The 25,073-nt window shown below is 43.6% G+C and overlaps 1 protein-coding gene across 18 annotated transcripts in view; it reads right to left on the bottom strand.

The window, feature by feature from the left end:
* celf4 (CUGBP, Elav-like family member 4) overlaps positions 1–25,073 on the bottom strand; it is a 1,331,379-nt gene that overhangs the window by 19,492 nt on the left and 1,286,814 nt on the right. For all 18 annotated transcript variants that reach the window (XR_005459940.1, XM_038790659.1, XM_038790661.1 and 15 more), the window contains one exon: positions 7,892–8,057. Coding sequence is in view for 17 of the 18 variants with exons in the window: in XM_038790659.1 (XP_038646587.1) it covers positions 7,930–8,057 (128 nt within the window). In the remaining variant the exon portion in view is untranslated. The remainder of the gene's footprint in view (positions 1–7,891; positions 8,058–25,073) is intronic.

Genomic DNA, 25,073 nt, shown 5'->3' with positions numbered 1-25,073 from the left:
GTTTTCATTTTCATTTTCATTATTAAAATATTTAACTAAATTCTTTGATGAAGTGGTTAACACTGCTGCCCCAGTGCTGAGGTCCCAGGTTCGATCCCAGTCTTGGGTCACTGTCTGTGTGGAGTTTGCACATTCTCCCCGTCTCTGCGTGGGTCTCACTCGCACAACCAAAAAGATATGCAGGATAGGTGAATTGGCAAAGCCAAATTGCCCCTTAATTGAAAAAAAGAATTGGCACTCTAAATTTAAAAATAAAAAAAATGCTTTCATGAAAAATTTGAAAAATCAACCAGCCAATAACCAATCTGCCATTTTAGTTTGCTGTCGTCCATCACCACCCAAGTCACCTGTCTTTTTTACTCACTTAAGGAAGGAACGTTTTCAGCTCCTGTTGTAGTGAATCAGAATGACGCCAATATTGTTACCTCGTAGTGTGCAATTTGTACACAAGCTAATTTTTTGCTTTCTGGCATTATCATGTATGCATGCATTCTGAACACTTGAATGGGAGGAATCATACTTGGGTAATATTGTTTCAGTGTAGGCAAATCGTCAAAGTGTTTAATCCTGTCACAAACCTGTTGTGACACAAAAGAATGGAGATGAGAAAAATAACAGCCATTGAATGGCGGAGCAGACTTGATGGGCCGAGTGGCTTAATTCTGCTCCTATGCTTAAGTAGGGTGCTCTTTCTAAGGGCCAATGTAGACTCGATGGGCTGAATGGCCTACTTCTGCACTGTAAATTCTATGATTCTATGTCTTGTGGTCTAATTCGCTGTGCTCTTCTCTTTACACAGGCGGAACAAATAGTTCTTACGCCGAACGTTCAAACGTGATTCCTTTGTAAATAAAAGCAAAATAATGTGGATGCTGGAAATCTGAAATAAAAACAGAAAATGGTAGAAAAACACAGCGGGCGCAATTCTCCGCTCCCCGGGCCGGGTGGGAGAATCGCGGGAGGGCCGCTCTGGCATCCCCCGCGATTCTCCCACCCCCCCAAAATGGCGTGTCGCGTTTTGCGTCACGCCGCTCGGAGAATCGCGGGTCGCCGTTTTTCACGGCGACCCGCGATTCTCCGACCCGGATGGGCCGATCAGGCCTGCCGTTCCCGACCTGTTCACGCCGGCGGCAACCACACCTGGTCGCTGCCGGCGTAAACAGCGCGCGAAAGGTGAGTTTGGGGCCTGTGGGGGGGGGGGGGGGGGGGGGTGGGGGTGGAGAGGGGTTGAGCACCACGGCCGTGCTCGGGAGGTGACTGGCCCGCGGTCGGTGCCCACCGATCGTCGGGCCGGCGTCTCCAAGAGACGCACTCTTTTCCCTCCGCCGCCCCGCAAGATCAAGCCGCCACGTCTTGCGGGGCAGCGGAGGTGAAGACGGCAACCGCGCATGTGTGGGTTGGAGCTGGGCGCCACCGGCCGCGTCATTCTCGGCGCGCCGCCTTGACGCCAGCATCAAGGCCCGGCGGCCTAGTTTGACGAAATGCCGCTCCTAGCCTCCTGTGGGGGGGGGGGGGGGGGGGGGGGGGGGGAGAATAGGGGGTGAGGAGCGTCGGCCGTTGCGGAGAATTCCGCCCAGCAGGTCTGGCAGCAGAGAGAAAGCTCTTTCTATAGATTTGTGGTTTTCCAGCATTTTCTGTTTTTATTCCTTACTGTTAATATTCTGTCGTTCCCATCAAGCAAGTGAATTTTTTGGGGCATTTTTATTATACACTCAACTAATGTAGATTCACTCTCCTATTGCATCCATATAGGGAATGCTTTTCATAAATGGAATATTTTTCCCTTTATGGCATTCAGTGGTAGCTTTAAGCTAAGCACTTCCATTCAAGTATATCAATGAGGTGGGGAGTTAAATTCTTCCTCAACAACAACTAGGAATTTCCTCAGAGCTGTGCTATTGTAAATTCGGGAAACAGTTCAGTATTCATGGCTACTGAGTGTAATCCTATTTGGTCTGGAAAACAGATGAAAACAGGGTTTTTGTTGCACTTCCAGTGCCTTTACGATGGTGGAGTAAGAGAAACTTCAAATAAATGTCTGGTTAATGTGTCTTAGCTCAGTGTTAGAAATGCACAGTTGCACCAAAGTGATATTTTCATTCTACATTGCAGACATCTCTGAGTGACAATTTAATGTCAATTAATACCAAATATGAGAGCTGTGGGTCCACTCCCAGGACTAGATACTCCATGCAACCTTCAGTAAATCATTTCATGGAGGACTGTTGCTGCCATTAGAGATACTTTCATCTCATCCTTCTTGGATAGATTCAACAAGATCCCAGAGGTAAAAGGACCCACTGTGTTACACAATCCATGTGAAGCTGTTAAGAACGAGCAGGATCTTAGTCTAGATGGTGCTACAGATTCAGAGATGGAAATTTAAAATAGTAAGTGTCATAATATACACACAAGTATATGATGGTGCACAGACAGGCAGTGATTGACACACAGGATGATAAATGAACACACAGTACACAGCAGCCAATCACCAGACAGGACACGACCACTATAAAGCCAGAGGGCACTAGTTTTCCCGCTCTCTTGGGATGCAGCCTCTGAGACAGTCAGAGCCCGTGAGCAACAATTAGAACATTCACCATGTGGTAGTAAGATAGTCTGGTCAGGTTAGCCTCAGGTCTCCAGTCAACTCAGCATAGTGTCAACCCACAGATAAAGTATGTATGATAGTTAAGAGTTCAATAAAATCGAGTTGCATTTCTTCACGTGTTGGAAGCCTGTCTCTCTCACTACTGCAGTAAACGCAGTCCTCGCAGACCCAGCTTACCCAACACATCAGTAAGCACTCAATCTGTAAGCCTGAATAAATGTGTTTTGCATTTCTTTGTAATATTCAATAACAAGGTTGCCTCATACTGTTCTTAACTCAACTCCAGTCCAGATTGTCCCTGAAGTAGACAAATGGCAGTGGTGGCTCAGCTGCCCTTTAACATCCAGCCTGATATTCCTTGGTATTTCTTTGGAAAGAAAAAGTAAACAAGGTGCATTCTAAGCAGTCAATCCGTGAAGACACTTTTCAAGTCCCTGTCTGTGTTGAAAGTTCTGGCTAATGTTTTTTTGTTTCTGAAATAAGACAAATTGCCTCCAATGCATAACTCCAAGAGACCCTGTTAACTCATAGCCAATCAACTTGTGCTAATACTATATTGTGGATGCAATATCTGACTTTTTCAGTCAGACAGTTGGCTATTCAGCTGTGCTATCTCACACCAAAAGTCATGGACACAGCATGCTAAGTGGTGGAGCTTGCTGCTTCTAATTCTAGCCAGGTGGGCCTGCAGATATACATTAAAAGAACAGTTACAACTGGTTGGCTATACAAATCAATACCAACATGGGCTGGTTTAGCACACTGGGCTAAATCACTGACTTTGAAAGCAGACCAAGGCAGGACAGTAGCACGGTTCAATTCCCGTACCAGCCTCCTCAAACAGGCGCTGGAATGTGGCGACAAGGGGCTTTACACAGTAACTTCATTTGAAGCCTACTTGTGACAATAAGCGATTTTCATTTCATTTTCATTTTTTCATTTTCAACAGCCTAGCCTCAAGAGCTAAGATGCGGTGCAGCATGAAGTTTAATGACCTGACATGAGTGGATAAGGTCGGTCAACATATCCTCACAGACCATCTCCTACCAACTGCACCACTAGCTTCACACACTGCTCCATTCAGTCGCACGCCTTTCTTGCTTACCGACAATCTATTTCAATCATGACACAGACCTCACATTCATTCAGATGATTCACTTCACCGTCACACAGTTAGCATTTCTGGAAATTGCCTTGCACACACAATGCCAGATATCCAACTGTGACAGGCACATCACTGAAGCACATTGCATCAAATTCACTGGCACACTTCCTCTCTATTGCAGGACAAGGCGGTCCATGATAGAGAGAGGCAAAACTTAACCAGTGTGTGTGGGTGTGTAGGGTGGGGTGGGGGTGCGGAGAGGAGGGTGCAGACACATGGGCACACACCCACCGAGGAGAGAGTTCCAGAGATAATTGTAGTGCTCAACACATTTACAGTGGTCAGTTGCATACCATCGAAGGTTAAGGTATGTTACCGCCTCCTGTACCATCTCAAACCCCAATCCACCCTCATCCTGCAATCTTATGATTTGATTTGGTCATTCAGGTATGTGGGTGGAGGACGGCACGATGGTGCAGTGGTTAGTGCTGCTGCCTCATGGCACTGAGGATATTCTTCCCCTGTCTGCATGGGTCTCACCCCACTACATAAAGATGTGCAGGATAGGTGGATTGGCCACACTAAATTTCCCCTTAATTGGAAAAAAAGATTGTAAATGTATGAAAAAAATATGTGGGTGGCAATGAAGGAATGGTGATATATTTGCAAGTCAGCGTGGTGTGATTTTGAGGGGAACTTGTAGGTGGTGACGTTCCCATTTACCTACTGCCCTAGCCCTTCTAGATGGTAGAGGTCACGGGTTTGGAAGGTACTGTTGAGGGAGTCTTGGTGAGATGCAGTAGTGTATCTTGTGGACGATAAATATTGCTGCCACTGTGCATCAGTGGTGGAGAGAGTATTAAGAAGGTGTTGATCAAGTAAATACTTTGACCTGGATGGTGTTGAGCTTCTTGAACATCGTTTGAGCTGCATTCATCCGGGCAAGTGGAGAGTGTTCCATCACGCTCCTGACTCGTGCTTGTGGCTGGTTGCAGTCATACCTGCACAAAGGAAAATGGTTCTGGTGGTTGGAAGTCCATCATTTCAGTTCCAGGACATCACTGCAGGAGTTCCTCAGGGTAGTGTCCGAGGCCCAACCATCTTCAGCTGCTGCATCAATGACCTCTCTTCCATCATAAGGTCAGAAATGGGGATGTTTGCGGAAGATTACACAATGTTCAGCACCATTCATGACACCTCGGACATTGAAGCAGTCCATTCTCAAATGCAGCAATTAAGGGGAAATTTTGTGTGGCCAATCCACCTGCGGGGTGAGAACCATGCAGACACGGGAAGAATACCCTCAGTGCCATGAGGCAGCAGCGCTAGCCACTTGGGCTGACAAGTGGCAAGTTATATTCACACCACACAAGTGCCTGGCAATGACCATCTCCAACAAGAGAGGATCTAATCACGTGCCTTGACATTCAATGGCATTACCATTGCTGAATCCCCATAATCAACATCCTGGTGATTACCATTGAACAGAAACTGAATGGGATTAGCCATATTAATCCTGTGGTTACCAGGGCAGGTTAGGAATCTTACGGCAAGTAACTCACCACCTGACCCTCCCAAAATGTGTCCACCATCTACAAGGCAAAAGTCAGGAGTGTAATGGAATACTCACCACTTGCCTGGATGAGTGCAGCTCCAACAACACTCAAGAAGCTCGACACTATCCTGCTTGATTGCTCCCCATTCCACAAACATTCAAACCCTCCACCACTGATGAACAGTGGCAACCATGTGTACCATCTACAAGGTGCACTGCAGTAACTCTCCAAGATTCCTTCGCACCTTCCAACCCCATGATCACTACCATCTGGAAGGACAAGAGCAGCAGTTACCTGGGAACCCCACCTCCTGGAGGGATCTATCCTCTTCGCCTTGAAAACCACAGATGAGTGGCATTCAGTCCTGGTCTCCACAGATGGGGACCAGAGGGAACGTCACTCGTGGGAATCTCCCAAGAGATCTGGTGCCCCAAGGTGCATGACCTTTGGGCAGAGTGGTACACTGGCACTGCTGGTGCCACCTTGGCACCCTGGTGCTGCTAGTCCCAGTAGGATGGAAATCACACCCCTGAAGAGCTGCTGACCAACCAGAAGCCAGCAGCACTACAGTTCTGGTAGCGCCCCATGAATGGTGGCAACTGCCGGTATTACATAGGCTTGCAGGAATGATCAACAATAGATCCTTAGGTGGACATAAGCAAGGACAGCATGGGGGTCAGGGAAAGGAGACCGCCAGCCATTGGGGAAGGGGGAATTGACAGCAAGGCATGTGGGTGGCTTACTGTGGATTCACGTCTCCTGGATGTTAGGTCCCTTGATTGGGCACAGAGTGTCTGAAGACAAGGGACTCCTGCTAGGCCACACTCCACCCATTCCACCTTGAGATTGATTGGGGGAGGTGTGGAGGTGGCTGGGTCCCCAATCTGTGCCCTCCTTCCCAATCAATTGGCATCTCCCAACTTCAAAGACTGGTATACAGTCAGAAGGGAGACTTCATCGTGAAGTCTCAAGTAATCAGATCATACATGGGCTAGGAAACCTCCTGCTGATTACAATCTACTGCCCTCACTCGGCTGACGAATCAGTACTCCTCCATGTTAAACACCACTGGAAGAAGCACTGAGGGGAGCAAGGGCACAGAGTGAATCCTGCCTGGTGGACTTCAACATCCATCACAAAGTGACTCAGTACAACCATGCATGACCATGTTGGCCACATATGTGCCAGTCTAGGCATGGCCACATATGTGCCAGTCTAGGCATGTCACAGATGATATGGGATGGGAACCAACATAAAAAAAAGAACTTGACCTCATCCTCACCAAACTACTTGTTAAAGAAGTATTTGTCCCTGACAATATTGATAAATGTGAACACTGCACAGTCCTTGTGGAGACAAGTCCCATCTTCACACTGAGGGTATGCTCCATCGGGCTGTTTGGCACTACCACTGTGATAAATGGGATAGATTTAGATTTAGAACAGATCTGCCAGCTCAAGACAGCTCATAGGTGCTGTAGGCCAGCAATCTGTAACCTCATGGTCCGGCATATCCCTCAGTCTAACATCAATTCAGATGATCCACCGTGGTTCAATGAAGAATGCATAAGAGCATGCCAGGGCAGTAACAGTCATCTCTAAAAATTAGGTGGCGATCTGGTGAATTCTTTGGCAGTTGCGATATTCTTTTTGCGCTTGCAGCACACCCCTGCCCTTAGATTTCCCGGCGGTGTGGGGTAGCTTCAATGGGACATCCCATTGGCCAGCCAGGGGAAGAATCCTGCTGCCAGCGAACTGTGCACCGCCGAGAAACTGTGGCTGAGGGACAAGAGAATCCCGCTCTAGGGCATGATCCAATGGTCACACTGCACCAGAAGAGCAGCTCGCTGCAGGTACAGCGTGGCCATTGAAAGCTGGGAGACACTGCTCCCGAGATCTACCTGGCTCGCAACACCTTGCTTGATTCACTGCAATCTCGCAAGAGATTGCAATGTGAGTCACAACCACGATCACTTTTAGAAAATCTGCATATTTGATCGCGTGCAGATTCCCGAGATACCTGAGGCTTTGGAATTCAACCCCATCATCTCAGAGTGCCGTTCAGCACTGGGCCTGAGACACCTGCAAGTCACCTGACATATTGGGTGCTTAGGTGCGCACATTGCACCTATAAGACAGATGTGGTGCAGCTAAGTTCATCAGTTGAATATAACCTGGATTGTTTAGAAATACAATTAAAGACAATTAATGAGGACACCCTGGTAAAAATAATTTGTTCCATTCATTAGATCTCCCCAGATGAGAAATGCTGTGCTCTAAAGGTAATAACAATTACTACCACCTAAGAAAATGTTCCTGGGAAAATTCCTAATTACGTTAGCCGCATTAACTAGTGCTGGTTGTCCCTGAATTCACTATCTGTGATATTTACACTGGCCATTGTAGCTGGTCATCCAATTTACAAGGAATTTGAATGTTAAAGACTATGGGAATGTTTCGTTTCACGTCATTGTTCAGGTAAATTTTAGAACTGATAGTCATGAATATATCAGAAATATTCAAACAACAGGCACCAGAGGTTAAATTGTCAATCAGAATTTCTAAAATAAATACCATAATATATGCACCATTATACAAAGCTTGAAAGTGTGAAAATTACCTGTAATAGCTCTCAAGTCTCATTTGAGTCGGAACGGTTCAGTAAGGGCGGTTGGCATCTTTCGGCCTCTTCAGCTGTACTTTGAGTCTCTTCATGCCAATCTGAAAACCATTCATTGCCTGGATGGCAGCCTGGGCACTGGCAGGATTGTCAAAACTCACAAAACCTGCCAAAAACATTGGTTTTACAACTTCGTGGGCCAGGAAGAACTAATACAACAGTTCATGCTTGTATTGCATTAAGACCTTGCGTTAACCCTTTGTTTTCGCCAGGTTGTCCTTTCCATTTAAAAAAAGCATTTCCACATTTAAACGGAAATATCCACTGGGGAAGTCAAAGAGTTTAAGTTCTGAAGAGTTCAAGTCCCACAGGTTAAAGTATCATGTTTACAAATGTTAACAATCTTGTGCCTGGTAATCACAATCTTTTTATATATAGGCTGGACCAAGTTAATTTCTGATTATTTTCAAGGTTTTTTGTGTCTGCTAAATAAATATAATTTAGCGAGAGGCAATGTTGCCCATTTTAAAATTGAGGTCAATGTTTTGTGCCAATGCAAAACTCGATATTCATATTATTGCTGCTACAATCTGATATGGAGGAGTGCTGAAGTTGACTGGTCAACAGAGGAGGATAATGGAGCAATTAACAAAGTCCGGTTACAAGGCAAAATGAGGGACAAGTAACATTTAGGGAGGAGGAAAAGTGTTGCAGACTAAATTTGTTTTTGATGGTAAATCTTGCCTCAGGGATCGGGAATCAATCTGGTCCAACCGTACATGGTTACAATATAAAATCTTATCACTTTATATCAGGGTGTGCAGAGATGAAAAGCATTTGAGGAGGTTTGTTTTTCTCAAACTGGATCAGCAAAATCAGAATCCAACTAAATACTTGGCCCGAGTGATTATGGTCCTCCATCAAAACACCCTCCCGCCAAATTTGATTCAAATGTTCAGTTTCATTCTTACCTTGCAAATGTATTTGGTAATTTTCACTGTTTAAATGAAAGTCATTTTAATCCAGGGCTACAGAAAAAGTGTCTGCGGAAAACACCAAACATTTAAGATTGCCGAAGTAATCTCACATGCCTAGTTATCATAAGCCAACCAATCTTCCGCTTGCCTGTAATTCTAATAGAACAATATTTTTAAATGAAGACCTTAACCTCACAGCTCGTTAAAAAACACATAGGATCATTGTTACAGTTAGAGGCGATTAATAGTGAACACTATTACTTTTACTATTGCCTTATGTGCAATCTAATCTCTGGAGGCTGACTGTCTCATATTTTGTATTTAAAGTTCTGTTTTGTGCATGTGAATTTGCACACTGTTTAATTGGCTAGCTGACTAGAATTCATACTAAAATAAGAACAGAATTGAATTAAATCTTCAGACAGGCAAAATATTGTGAAATCAACCGCAACTAACTTTGATACTTCACTGAGTAGTTGTATTAAAAGTACGCTATATTAATGTGACACTTGTACAGCTAATATGGAGATTCTCATTGGTTTAGAATCAGACAGGATTTGCAACATACTTTCAAACATTATGTTCACAATGAGTAATGATTTTCTCTGGCCACAATATGTAGGAATATCACAAAGACACTCAAAAAGAATGACAATAATGTTATGACGTAACTTCTGCCATCATGTCCAACCTCCCTGTTGTGAATTTATTTGTTATTTGTCTGTAAAATTAATTTGAATGCTCTGCAGTGGGCAACATGAGAAATCAAGGACTTCAAAGGTGGTGTTGCAATAACTTACTTCCCCTAAATCTTATTAAAAGTTGCTGTAGTCACAGGTGACCAGAGGCTACTTTCCCCTTTGAGGGGGAGAGCTGACTGATGGTGATTTACCCTGAGGATCACCGCACCTCAGGTGAGGGGCAAGATTGAGAAGGTGGGACCTTCATGAATAACCTCAGCCACTATGGGAATAGAACCCACACTGTTGGCCTCGCTTTCCATCAGGAACCAGCTGTCCAGCAAACTGAGCTAATCCAGCCCCCAACTACATCTCCTGAGCAGATCAACATATAGACATGAACCAAGTCATATAATCCAAATTTCAAATTGTTTCATAATGCTGAACTTAATCACTTAGAGCAAAATGTTTGAGAATGGACAACTCAACAACTATACTTGGTTACCTGGAATATTCTAAGTTACCATGTTGGTTCAGGTGAAATTCAAGCTCCCCTGGTGAGAGTAAAGTCACCATAGCCCCAGATGAACATCGGCTGCTTTCCCCTTTGAGGGGTGGTTTAACTTGATGATCCCCACACCTCAAGAGCTGGGAAAAGTTGAGAAGGCGGGACCTTCATGAATAACCTCAGCCGGTATGGGAATTGAATCCATGCTGCTGGCCTTGCTCTGCATCATGAACCAGCTGCCAAACCAAGAGAGCTAAACCAGCCCATAGCATCCCTGGCGGCAGCCATATCAAGGCGTTGGGTCCCGGGCATGTGGAGTCTAATATCTATTTAAGAATGCGTCTCTGAAGTTGGTTGGAATCTGAGCAGAGCATGCATTAGGCGGACTCCACACAGTTTCTGATATGGCCTCACAAGTGGTTCTTAAAGGCACTTGAGGAAGCTGCCAATGCGTCAATTAATATTTATTTTAAAAATTACCTCAACGTGTATTCAGAAGGAACAGAAATGCTCAGTCTGGCTCCAGCGTGGCTGAGGGCCATTGAAATTCTGCCCTTGTGCCCCCCCCCCACCCTTGTGGTGGTGTCCCATGACCTACCTGAATGCTAGTGCTGGTATCACTGCCAAAGGAGATCAATGAGGAGGCTTGACAGATGCCTGCATCTCAAAGGAATTACTCAATGAGCCTGCGGCCTAATTACGAATGTTGAAATCATCAATTTAAATGCATCCACCTGTGCCATTATTTTGCTGTGTAAGAGGGGACATTTAACCTGTCAATGTGCATAGGGTTTTGAGTGAGCGGTATGAGAAAAATGCTGAAAAGTGCTGACTTTCACCTTTAACCTGAGTGTGATCTGTAGCATGTGGGAAGCCCTGTAGGAATGGTGTTTCGGTAGTTTAAACAGGTAAAGTGTTAATTATCACCTCTTGCAACCCTGAATTCTGTCTGTACCTGAGAGTGCACAGGTTGCCTGGGCATCTAGCAACTCATCAGGTAAAACAAGGAGTGCAGAGAATGTGATTTGAGTTGCCTGATAAAGTGACAGGTAATTACTGAGATCTGACACCTCTTTCCCGGTCTTGGAGAAAGATCTTTTCTGACAAAACTTGTGAGAATATGCTTTCATTGCTTTGGAGGTCATTCCTACAACCTTAGAGTCTGCATTGATTGATCTGCACTTCCCAGCTGTCAACCTTTAGATCCACACGGGATCCGCTCCTGCTGCTCAATCTTGGACCTCAGATGAGGAACAAGGACAGCAGCAGCTGCATTCTCGTCAACAACTTGCTGCTCCACAGGAGCGAGAGCCTGAACACAGAACTCCAGCTCACAGGAGGTGGGACCCCCAACACAGGTAAACAGTCAGAAGATAAGCTTCCCGGACATGGCTGAGCATCAGCACCTCAGTAAGCTCAGAGTTTCCTGAAAGACAGTCACTGACATTTTCAGACTCCTGGAAGAAGATTTCCTGCCAAGTGGGCCAATTGGGCATACATTGCCAAAAGTCAAGATCACCGTAGATTTTAACTTCATGCCCTCTTGTGCCTCCCAGCATTTGCAGCTGATATTTGTTGAATCTCACAATCTGCTGTCCGCGAGTTACGGATGCCATGTTTATCAGGCCTGGCATTTATACATGTTTCACAACTGATGTGCCCACACAGAAGGAACGGGCAATTGCAGCTCTGGCAGGATTCCATTGGTGCAGGAAATCATTGACTTCTCATGTGTAGCAATGAAGGTACTCCCAGAGGGAAGTCCCAGATCATTTGGGAGACTTAATCAACCAAAAGGGGTTCTACTCCATCAATGTACAGCTCCCTGCAACCACCGGAAGATCATCATGGATATCTGGGCAAGATTCCCACAAAGCTACCATGATATGTTCATTCTGCCCCAGTGATGTTTCCCAGAGACACTCACATCGTGAAGTAGAGTCAGTGGATGATTCCTTCTGAAAACTTGGCTAATGGATACCTATGAGCAGTCCAGGAACTGATGACCAGGAAAGGTATAAGATAAGCCATATGTGAAGCAGCATTGTAATTGGGCAAGAATTCAGGATGTTGAAGATGCAGTTTGGGAACCTGGGACTGATCTGAGGGCAGAGGGCACTGGTCAGGTGGCACGATCTGACGGCCATGCTGCATCCAACCCAGGACAGAACGTAGCTGGTAAATCTCACGAGAGGCCTCTTGTGGGATTTACCAGCTCATGAGATCTAATGGGATCTTGTGCAGCATCACAATCTGGGCAGGCCTCATATTTGCACATTGAAGTGAGTAGTAGCCCACACCATATCTACCCAGCACCTAGGATCGAATCCCCTTGCCTCGGAGACCCCGAGCCGGCGCCATTTAGCACTGGTCTCAACAAGCGTGGACAAGGCCTTCCTTGCTGAGGCCCAAAGAAAAGAACCATTTAATAGTAGCGTAATTCTCAGCGCTGCAAATGTCGGGAAACACCCTGCGAAACGAGTCGACACAGGACTCTGTTGTCCTACCATTAAATTGTTTCCAGAATGCTTGTGGTTCACAGCTCCTTGCACTGCACACCTGGAGCTCCAGGTAATGGAAGGTGCATCTTTGTATCTGAGGTGGTGCAGTTGGGTGTGCAGTTGCCCACGGGCGAGATCTCCTGGCTGTTTCCACAAGCGGGACCTTCCGGTCCTGCCGACCGCGCATCCCTTCTGTGGGTTTCCCGATGGCATGGAGTCGATTCAATGGAAAATCCATTTGACAGTGGTGAGACCAAGAGATCTCACTGCTGACCAACGGTGTGGGGAGGCCACAGAATCCTGTCCACATAGCTGCCATGCCTGGGAGGGCTGATCCAGGCACGATTCAGTTAAACTGAGGCAGTTCAGCCACCTGGCACATTAAATATGAATCCATTGGGCACCAATGTTTCCTCTAAGTTGTATGGGTGTGCTGCCACGATGCATTCCAGAATCTGACACATTGGGAGCAGCTGGAAATATTCTCAAGTATTCTGTGCCATGCAACAATCTTAGTAGATCTGCATGCTGCAAGACGCCATCCGAGGGTGGTGAATAGAAGTTTGAGGGAACATTAGTGAGCATCCCCAGGAGTCCCACAATTCATCCATTTCACAGACACCCATTCTGGTTTTGAATTCATGTCCTACCATTCTTCACAGGTCAGAAGGCCATTTGGAAGGTCGCAGGCAATGGAGCAACAAAATAAATTGTATGATGAATGAACATGAACAGAAATGTAATAGTTTATCACAGTTCCATACTACAACTGAATCCCCTTCTGCTGCAGTAAATCCTTTAACTTCTTTTTTTTACTACTCCGAAATAGAGTTATCCTTGTGGCATTTCAGCAGAGCTAGACGACGGCTGCTCATGTCCCGACACTGCTCAGATACTGTTGGGCGGTCCTCTGGGTTTTGGAGGCAGGGAGGGGCCCGGCGAGACCCACCCAAGACGATCCATTTGCATCTGTGCGGGGGGTGGGGGGGGGGGGGGGGGGAACTCAGTCATTGTGGCAGAATCATAAAGTTTTGCAGCGCAGAGGGAGGCCACTCGGCCCATCATAACTGCACCGGCTCCCGAAAGAGCAAGACACATTCCCCAGCCCTAATTCCGTAGCCTCTATATTCATCACTTTCAAATATATATCCAGTTCTCTTTTGAAACCTCCAATGGAATCCGCCTCCACCGCCTCCCAGGTAGCGCATTCCAAATCCCAACAACTCTCTGAGTAAAGAAGTTTCTCCTTTTCTCACTTCCAGCTCTCTTGCTGACTATCTTGAAATTGTGACCCATAGTCACTGACTTACCATCTAGTGGAAACAAAATATCTTTCTTTATTCTGTCAAAATTGTTCATAATTTTGAACACCTCACCTTAACCTTCTCTGCTCCAAGGGAAACAAGCCCAATTTCTCCAATCTTTCCTTGTAGCTAAAATTCCTCACTCCTGGTATAATTCTATTAAATCTCCTCTGCACTTTCTCTAGGGCTTTAATATCCTTCCTTAAATAAGGTGCCCAGTGATTTGTGGAGGTGCAGCATCACTATCTTGCTTTTATACTCTATGCCCCTATTTATAAACGAAAGGATCCTACAAGCCTTCTTAACAACTGTATTAACTTGCGGGGCCACCTTCAGAGAATTCTGCACTTGAACTCTAATGCCGCTCTGCTTCTGTACTCCCGTCAAAGTTGTACAATTGAGCCTATATTGTCTCCCTATGTTTCTGCTGTTAGGACCTCACACGTTTCTGCTACTGCTCCAGAATATCATCTTCATCGATGGCCCAAGGGTCCGAATCTGTATCCAGCTGAGAAGAGTCTTGGAGCTTCCTGCACCTCCAACATGGACTCTCCACTGCTGTACCTGTCTTCATGATCTACTCCCGTTCACTTGTAGAGTGTATAGCTGAGCCATTGTAGACAGTGTGCATGAATCCTGTGATGGCACACCCTCATAGAGAGTGACCTCCTCTGAGAAGTCTTCATCCTCCTCCAAACCACCTCCCAAGGGATGCTTAAAGGCCCTGTAGGAGATGAAAGACACGAATTAGAACTGACAAGGTGAGACGATTCGAAGTTATCATTGTGCACATTATCATATTTCATAGCTTGCTGACAACAAGTCAACATGAGTGAATGTTGCATGTCAAGTGGTTGTGTGGTATTTAATACTCACCTGGCAGATGGGAGACCCACATCCAGTCATGCTGAGACACAGCTTCCTCCAGTAATTTCTCCTCCGTATCCATAAAGGTGGTGATGACAGGAGGACCACCTCTGGTTTTCCTCCTCTACCTGGTGTTCTTGCTCACTTCACTTGCAAGGAGAGGAAGCAGAGAGCAATGAGAGTAAGAAATTGAATGTTTTGACAGAATGGAAGGATGTCATTGGAGGAGGGTTGCTGCGGGTTTTGGGCAGGTTTCACATGAGAATGAGATGAGGGTGAGTGTCAGCGGTGGCTGGCCAGATGGGGATGTGACGAGGTGCCCAGCAGAGAGGAATGGATGCATCTATAAGGTGTATGCTCTGAGTAGTGATATGCAGGAGAAGCCATAGGAAGGCTGAACGAGGGGAGTTGGGATTAGATGCACGTCAGAATATAGTTGAATATGCCATGCCATCAGTTTTCCTGCCCTGATTGGACATTGAACACTGTATCCAGGAGTGTGGCACCATGTTCCTGCTACCAACTTCTTCAGCCATTTCCAACCCATCTGCTTGTTCTTGGAGGCAGTCTTCTTCCTCCTGGCTGCAGGGAGCGAAACCTTCCTGTGAGCCCCTATATCCTACAGCATTGCGTCCAAAGACTCATTGCTGAAGCATGGTGGTGCCTTGCTTCATTGCGCCTCCACCTTTATCTGCAAACCTTTAGCATACCTCAACGCCTATCCTTACGTTGATGAGCTGAAATAGGCTGACACAGGTCGTCACCATGCCAACTCATTCCAGTCGGTGGGGGAAGACCAAAAATCAAACGTAAATGAAGGCTGCACCAAATAGCAATTGACAAGCGAGCTGCTGAAATTCTCAGCTTCTGGTGTGCTGTTAGGCCTCCTTGTGTGAGCAGGTCAGGAGGTTAAAATTGAACGCTAAGCATCTGCAACAGGAGAGGGTGCAAATCAGGGAAATTTGCAATTGCCATTGATTTGTCTGGTGGATGGTGGTGGTGGTGTAGGTGATGTAATGGTGCACACCTATACAAATCAATGTATGAGCAGAGTGCAGCAAAAAGTCTTGGGAAATTATGTCATGGCTTAACTCACTCCTGCCAAAATTTCCTGGCACATTTATTATGTAAAATTCATTCAAAGCGGTAGATGCAGCATTCCAGTGGTGCAAGCATCAGGAGGCCCTGGGCCATTATTATTGCACATTGGACCCTGGATTCCCACGCTCAAACCTTTAACAATATGGCGGCCATCATACTCCTGCTGTGTAATGTGTGTGTGTGCACACCACTCACAACATGGGTCATCTAGGTGCAAGACAGGCATCATGCCAATGAATTTTTCAGTCCCAGTATTTTTTTAATAACTACTTTTTGTAAACTGTAGAATGATCAATTAACACATTAGCTGTTCGTGGAATAGCAGCAAATAGTACATTGTTTAACTTCCCATTTATTTTTAGAGGAATGCCAGTTATTCATGTGGAAATCGATCAGTACTCTACTCAAGGTAGGCCCCGGAAGCACATCAATTGTAACATGGAACAATGATAGGACCAATCTGGACTTGTTCACCCTGTATTTGAAACAGGCTGAGCTTTATAGGATCACTTTGCCATGACGTTTTCAGATTGATTCACGCATGGAAATTGTGTTGGAGCCAGATATTATTGCCCTATTCTCAATTCTTGTTATTTAGTTAAGCAACTGTTAAACGATAAACACCAAAGCAAGAATGGCAACACAGTTAGAGCGGCTAAAACGCTGAAAACTCCAAATGGGATTGAATGCACCATTTGTAACCTGTTTTGAAGTCACACCACATTCTTCAAACCTGTGTGCACAATTGCTTCTAAAATCTTTGTTTCTCTTCATTGCGTATTTTTACAATGAAATGCTTCTCGCATAAAGATGTTCATTTTTTTTTAATGTAGAGTACACAATTATTTTTTTTAATGAAGGGGCATTTAGCATGGCCAATCCACCTAACCTGCACATCTTTGGGGTGCGGAGGCGAAACCTTCCACGAGGAGACACGAGGAGAATGTGCAAACTCCACACGGACAGTGACCCAAGGCTGGGATTTGAACCCGGGTGCTCAGCGCCGTAGGCAGCACTGCTAACCACTGTGCCACCGTGCAGCCCGCATAAAGATGTTCATGACACCATTTAAAGCGTCAAGCAATAATTAACCAGACTTGATAGCACAATTCCTATTTCTGGTGAAAATGCAGATAAATCCTACAGACTGTTCAGAATGCACATAATGGACTTCTCTAATGGTGAGAAATCAAAGATCAATCAAAGCCACTTGGCCACAGATCTTATTTTTGATACACAGTAAAGCCTTGTCCTGGGGTAATGTTGGATGTGCTGAACTGCCCGGCAAGGAATTATTTGGATTTTGGACACCCCTCCATAGTCCTGTCTTTGGCGTTTCTAATCAAGTTGGCTATATTCTTTCTTAAGATTTTCTTTGCTGAAACTGAATGACTTTGCAATAGATTTGGCCAGTGATATTTCTCCCCATCTTGCAGCTTTGCTGACACCTGTTACATAAGCTGCAACAGTTCTCACTAGATTAGGAATGGATCAGAACAAAGGTATGACTGGAGTGGAAAGTTGCCATTCCAAATTGACATAATGATCTCTGATCAGTAAGGGCATTTATGAACAACTTTTAAATCAGTAGAACTCTTAACAGAGGTGATAATGAGGGCAGTACATTTCAGGTTAAATCAATTTTGTTGATTAAAATACAAAAATAACCACAATGGTGTTTTATTAAAATAACATGTACAATATTAATCAAAATAACTTATTCTCCCCTATCTTGCTGGCAGTGATTTTTTCCTCTTTCAAATTCTAATAACCAATCCTTTCAATCTTGTGTTTCAACCTTAAGAGACCTTAGAATGTAAATTAAAGCTAGTGATGATATACCATAAACACTTAACATGCTCATTAAAAATTATTTCTGTTATTTTAAAGGACGCCTTAACCTGGCGGATAATATTTTGGTTGAAATGATAGAGACAGCAAGCTTTTTATGCATTAACGGAATGAGTGCTGGCAGCAATCTTTGGCCATTGTCTATTCTTGAAGTAAAACAATAAATGCTGGAAATACAGCAAGTTTGCCAGCAACTGGGAAAGGATAAGAAAGGTTACAACTCTGATTTCAAAATATTACCATTTATTTCCTCTGCTGTCTGCTTCTATCAATTTCTCTTTTTATTCTGATTTCTAGCTTTTATACTTTCCTATTCTTGACTATTCTATTAACTATTATTAAAACAAACTCTATTGTGATAGGAAATGGATTATTATAGTTAGTTAAATATTTCAAGCTGATGAAATACCATGCTTACAGATCTCTGGGAGAGCTGCTGGTACAGTATGCATTGAGCTCTCCATTCCTGAAATTTATACTGCGAAGAGGAAGTGTGATGCTTATTTGTAACACAAACCTCTCTCGCATTGCTTAAAATAAAAATGATTAAGGGGTAGTATAAAGCAGGAGGTTGGAAGAATGTTTCTATTATATGGGGTTATTGGAATTTGAACTGCATCACTGCAAGTGGCAATTGAAGCTGAGTTAAGAAGGAATACATACTTAAAGAAAAATATTGAATAGCATCAACAAAGAGCAGGGAGTTGGGATTAAACCTAATAGCTCTTTTGGAGGAGGAAGCACCAACACAGGCAGAATGGACCAAATGGCATTCTTGTGTGCTGGAATTTTTATGAATCACTTGGTAAAAAAATACAATTTAAAGGTAATGTGCAAATGCTTATTAATCCAAATAATATTTATCACTAACCCTATATTATCTTAATAGTTATAGTATATCAGAGTAGAAGTTGATCTATTGCATTAATCTAGCTGACATTCTGATGCTTGACATACACAGCTAGTGCAAATGGATTATCAGAAAATGTAATATTAAATAAAGACTGACAAGAAAATTGCATGTGCAACAAAAGACAAATGAAATTTCTTGCAATATGGGACTACAACATTTCTATTTTTATGAGTTTTTAATGACTTTTTACAAAAATCAGAAATTGACCATGATATATTGTAGCATTAATGCAGGACTTGACGTATTAGTGTAATGGACTTGGCATTGTGCTAAACACTATGAAGCATGGATAGAGAATGGTCTTTGATTCCTTTTTGAAAAACCAGAGAGAATAATCTTAACTTCCCAGGATGAATGGGACATTAAAAGTAAAAATAAAATTAGGAAATATGACCCCAACCTGTATTTGACCTGACCCCTAACCCAAGAGGAGAGACCCAGTCTCTCCTTCCTTCCCTATGTACGGTATGCATTGTTTGTACAGCATTCAAGAAACAATACTTTTCACTGTATACTAATACATGAGATAATAATAAATCAAATCAAATCAAGAGGTTGGATTTTTGAAGGGCAACCAAGCAATCTGTTCTCAGTAAGTAGGCTGGTCACTAAACTTTTAAGATGGCTGCATGCCTTCATTTTAACCCAAGTTTGCATTTTAACACCTGAAGACTGCGATTTCTGGATCATGGGACTACCAGCAGATGGAAAGAGGCAAGAATGATCAGATTTACGAGGTAATGTTTTCATTGCACTGTCTATGGGCAAAGAGAAGCAGGAGTCCTTCCCTCTGATGCAATAATCTTACCCTTCAAACACCCAGTGATAGGAGCCCCTATCTTTACCCTCCCACAGTGTCAGATTCCACCCCCCCCACCCCCCCCTCTCCCCACCCTCCCCCGGCCAACCAACCATAACGTTGGACTAAGCTGACATCTGCTGCTGGCCTGCTTTCCAGCCGAACAGACAGTCAGCCTAACAGGCCAGAGACCCGTTGAAAACAATTTAAAATAGGTCCCGCTTTCAGTGCAGCAGGACCTGTGAGAAACCCTGATTTCTAGATTTCCTGCCTAAAATTATCTCCTCACCATCTGTTCTTAGCTCCAAGTTATTATTGTGCCAATATCTTATGATGCTTAACTGGCAGGAAAGAGGAATGAGGTCTTGTAATTTTAATCTAAAAAGGCCATTGGGAATCGAATGGAATTCAATTGGCCACTTGCTTTAGACCATGATGATTCAACGTCAATGGAAAATGAAACTGGGCTCAGTGCAAAATGGACACCAGATCAGATCCCATCAGTTGTCTGCTGTATAGGTTAAGTTAAAATCACTCCCATACAGGATTTATATGAAATCGTAATGATTTCACAATTGTTGGAAGCATATACCACAATTTTCACAACGTACTGCCAATGGGCAAGGCTCCGATAAGTTTCTCTTAAAACAACCAAGAGAATATATTGTCCCTCTATCAAACATTGCCCAGCACCCCTATGGAGTCAGATACTCATATCGCGGGATTCTCAGTCCTGCCAGCCCGTTTTCCAGCACGGGAACGGAGGGGTTTCCCATTGTGGGCCTCTCCACGTCATCGGGAAACCCGTGGGTATGGGTACACTTCCAGCGGGACGGAGGATCCTGCCAACAGAGAATCCCGCAGATCATTGTCTTTCAACAGCACAAAACAAGGAGGATTGCAGGGGAATAAGAAATTAATTAATAAGCTATGCTGTCTCTGGAAAAGGAACTTTAAGGTGATGTACTCAAACTCTGCAGGATTATTAGGAGAACTGACAAAATAGATCAAAATATGTTGTTCATTATGGTGAAGGGGTCAAACACCAAAAGATGCACATTAAGAATTAAAAATTTATGGGAGGTTTGGCTGAGCCTTTCACATCAAGTGCAATAGACTGATGGAAAAACATACCCTGGAAGGCCATGTTAAACAGGCCACATATATTGGTTCAAGAAACAATTGGATGACTTTTCTTTGTGCAGAATACTGAAAATGGCCCTGTGCACACCAAACTACTTCCTGTACTTCCCATATTGACTTTCTGGTTCTGATGAAAAAGTAGCATAATGGAACAGGTATCAGGGAAAATGTAAATGTAAATGTTGCCAGTACTTACATTAGGTGTGGTTACGTAGTTGTACTATGACTGATATACCTTGCAGCCAATATTCAATGCTAAGGCCGTACATTTTCCACCAAACTATGCGAGATTGATGTTCCACATAACCATCGGCTTCTGTCCTATATGCTTATAATTTTCAGTGGGCCACAGTGGTTCTTTGTTGCTCCCTCTGTGTGAACTGCAAAGTGTTGAAAGCTGTAACTGATGTATGGGGAAGTGAGGATATTGAGAAAATGGAACTGCAAGGCCCACCTGTAGGACACCACTGAAGGTACACCGTGTAAAGGAAAAGATAGGTAATTTTAGATATAGCAATTAGGAGGTAAAACTGTTCCATAGTTTTAAGTTCCTGCGAAAAAACTAATTATAGTAGGGGGAAGTGAAATGAGTCATGATCTCAACGCAGTCCAAATGAGAAGAGGATCTAGAAGCACCAGAATGTTATACTTAGAAAGAAAATTTGGTGATAGACTGATCATCAAAATGTCAGTTATAAGGACCAAAGACAATTGAGATTGGGGGTCAGAGGTGAGAGTGAAGTGACTATCCAACAACCAGTTCCTTCATCTTTCCTATGGCATTTGGATATTGCCCAGAATATTTTTGGGGCTTATCGAAATAAGACTTCCTGTCATGCGTCTAAGTGGAACACAATCTTGGAGAGATTGTATATGGTCTATCGTCAGTGCCATTCCTCTTTGCATGCTTCTGTTCTTAATTCTTGTAAGTTGTGACTATTAATATTGAAATGTCATTATATATATCAAGAAAGTAATCTTATGTGGTTACTTGTTTAATAGTAATAGGTGTGCAATTCCATCATTTTGAGAACATATGTCTATATCGGTCTTTGTTAACTGAACCTATATCAACCTCACATAGCAAAAGGAGCATGCCATTTAGCCCTTTGAGCCTAATCTGCCATTCAATGAGATCATGGCCGATATCCAAATTAATTTCATATAACTGCCTTTGCCCCTTATCCCATAATACCTTTGGTTCACAAAAACCTATAAATCTTCAGTTCCAATGTGTCAAAGCATTTCCTAATTCTACTTCTATAAGTTTTGCTATAACTTTTAGACTATGGCCTCTGCTCCTAGATTCCCTGACCAATGGAAATAGTTTATCTCTATCAACCCCACCTGTTCCTCTGAATAACTTGAAATATTTGATCAATCAACCCTTAATTTGTTTTAATTTTAAATAAGGAATACAAGCTTAGTTTGTGCAATCTCTTTTTGTATTTTAAACCTTGGGGTCCAGATATAATTTTGGTAAATGCATGCTACACTTCCCCAAGGCCAATCTATTCTGTCTAAGATGTGCCCAGAAGAGCAGCTGTGTTCCACCAGGGCTTTGAATGGCTGAACCTAGACTTCTGACCCCTTCTATTCTTATCCTTTAGACATAAAGGCAAACAATCCATTAGCTCTTTTGATTTCCTGGACCAATTTATGACATTGTAAAGATCTATGAACATATACTTCTCTAGTCTTTTTGGGCTTCTAGTTTTCATCATTTAGAAATTACTCTTTTTTTAAAAATCCTTTTCAGATTCAAAGTAGATGATCTCACATTTGTCCATATCAAAGTCTATTTGCAAGTTCTCTTCATCTATTGGTGCCTCTCACTAATTTTATGTTTCTAGCCACACTGCTTACAATGCTTCACAATGCTCTTTGTTTCATCAGCAAATTTGGATATGTGGTTTTCTATCTCATCATCTAAGCCATTAGTAAATACAGTGAATATGAGAGTGATCCACTTACTAATACCCCAATGACAGTGCTATAAGTACTATTTTACTTTAGCATCAACTAAGTTACTGCTCTACCAGGTTGATGCAATTGGTAATATTCTCTCCATTCAAATGTATTTATAAACATGCTTCACAGAAACACTTTTTTTTTCATCCACAGATCAATTTATGTGAGATTGATTAAAGAGTTAGAATGTGGGCTCCCATTGGCGGTTTTCCCCATTTATTGTAGCATGGAAAAGAGAGGATAGGGATTGGTAGATTATTAAAATAAAATAATCTGTAAAATTGGGAGCAGGCAGCAATCTAGAGTTATGCATTCTAAGGCTTTAAATCTCATGTGGTATTACCTCAAAATAAACAGTGCTGTGAGCTATTTATTAATGGCTATAATATTTGATGGCAAAGGTCCTAAATTGAAATAGTGAGTTCACGTTGATCGAAGTATTAGGTCCAGTTCTTTGTTAAATACTGGGATAGCCAACCTAATTTAACTCATGCCCTTTTACCAATGTCGAACCCAGAACACTGCGTTTGTTTCGAAATACTGGGTGCGATTTAAAGGAAATGAAACAGTCCCGCGTCGAGCGCGTTTAGCCGGGTGTTTCTTGGTGGTGCTAGCACCAAGAACGCCCCCGCTGTTAAACGGAACTCTGCTTCATTTCTGGGTCCTAGCGAGGCACACCCCGCCAATCCCGCACTTAATCCAGTTTCCTGCACTAAAGCACTCTGCTTGCCAGTGCAGGAAGAGATTGAAATGGTGCCCCAATCTCTAGACCCCCGCATTGTGGCTTCCGGACTCCCCCCAACGCCCCAACAAGGGGGTTAGCGAGCTGCACACGCCCCACCTCATAAGGGCAGGGCACACCCGGGCATGATGCCACCTGGGCTCCACCATCCTGGCATCCAGGCAGTACTCCTGCCAGCTTCACGGTGCCATCTGGGCACCCTGGCACTGCCAGTGTGGCACCCAGGTGACATGCCAGGGTACCCTGCTGGCAGTGCCATTGTGCCTGGGTGGCATTGGGGGGGCACCAGGGTACCACCCTGCCCATAGGCCGAACAGCCAGGAGTCCCCGATTGCCTGGGAGACCCCCAAGTGTCGGTACCCGTGGTCCACATTTGTGGAAACCAGTGGCGCACGCTCAGCGTCTCCAAGACGAGATCGTTAGGCTCTAGGTAGATCCACATAGCCATATTCAAGTGGGATTAATTGCTTACATGAATGTGCAAATCTGGGTCCTGCCGTCATTGGGTGGGATCCAGATTGCAACGCCTTGCAAGATCTCGTCAGATCTCGAGAGGCGTGACAAGGCTGATAAATCTCGTGAGAGGCCTCTTGCGAGATTTACTGACTTTGTCACTTCCTGTGTCAGGAGCGGTGAGGCCGATAGATCGTACCCACTGATTTTAAACCATCTCTACTCTCCAGCTGGAAGTTTTTTTTAACCAAGAAAGGAAGAAAATTTTCATTAAAAATACTCATCTTTTCAAATCAACTAATACACAGATAAAATAAGTCTGCATTTGTGGGGCAGTGGTTTTCAAACTATCTGATGTACTAGTTGCAAACTCTGACATACTCTCAGGAAGAGCCCCTGGCTCAACATCTGATGGACTTTGTTGGCTGCCAATGCCAACAGAAGTAATATGCTGGCCTGGCAGCAAATGCAAAGGCGTACAGAATTTGCTAGCGGATGGTCTACAATCAGATGACATTCAAAGCCCTCTTGGATCCCCTTAGGGTCCAGTGACCTAAATCTGAAAGCCAATGATTTAAAAATCTATGTTATAGGCCTTTCATAGAATTTTAACATAAAGTAAAGAAACGCTCTAAGCATAACGGAATGCCCTCAATGAAACAGTGCCAGGGAAACCACTGTGTGTTAGTCAGTCAGATTTGAGGTTAAGTCACTGCACACCCCTACAAGATAAACAGATAATATCCAGCTGATGTGAAATTTTTAACCATTATTCTAATCTTTTGTAATTAAGTTACGTATTCAAACTGCACTCCATGTTTCTTAGACACTGTAAATGTCAGACATTGATTTGGAATCCTATGATAACCCTTTGAGAACCATAGAAATAATCTTTTAATTTGAAACATACTAATACCTTTTCAACAATTGCAATATCACCACATTGGGCCCATGTATGTTATAAAATGGAGAATTGGATAAGATCTCATTCCTCATTCATAATGTGATCAATTTTTAAAATTTTTAAATCTATTGCAGCAATCTAATTTTAGTCCTTAAAGGGTTGAAAATACAGTCTTATCCTTTAGGGGACCCCATGAAGAGTAACAGATGTATTGGTAAAGTACTAGACATGTGTGAATTATTGTACTTACTTTGCGAACAAAAAAAAAGCAGGAAAAAATTAACGATATCACACTTTGATTACAGTACATTCCCACTTTACTTTTACGAGAAGGGAAGTCCAATATCCCATTAAATGCCACAGGCATGTTCAACGTCTGAAGGAATTCTCTTGAGAATAATGGCAATGACCATCGAATAAAGTTTTAAAATGCCACATAAGCCAGATATTACCCTTCATCTTTGGTTA

The sequence above is a fragment of the Scyliorhinus canicula genome, chromosome 3 (genome assembly GCF_902713615.1).
Source record: "Scyliorhinus canicula chromosome 3, sScyCan1.1, whole genome shotgun sequence".
Taxonomy (NCBI): domain Eukaryota; kingdom Metazoa; phylum Chordata; class Chondrichthyes; order Carcharhiniformes; family Scyliorhinidae; genus Scyliorhinus; species Scyliorhinus canicula.
Note: the sequence above shows the minus strand (reverse complement) of the source record. Positions and strands in the feature narration are given on the sequence as shown.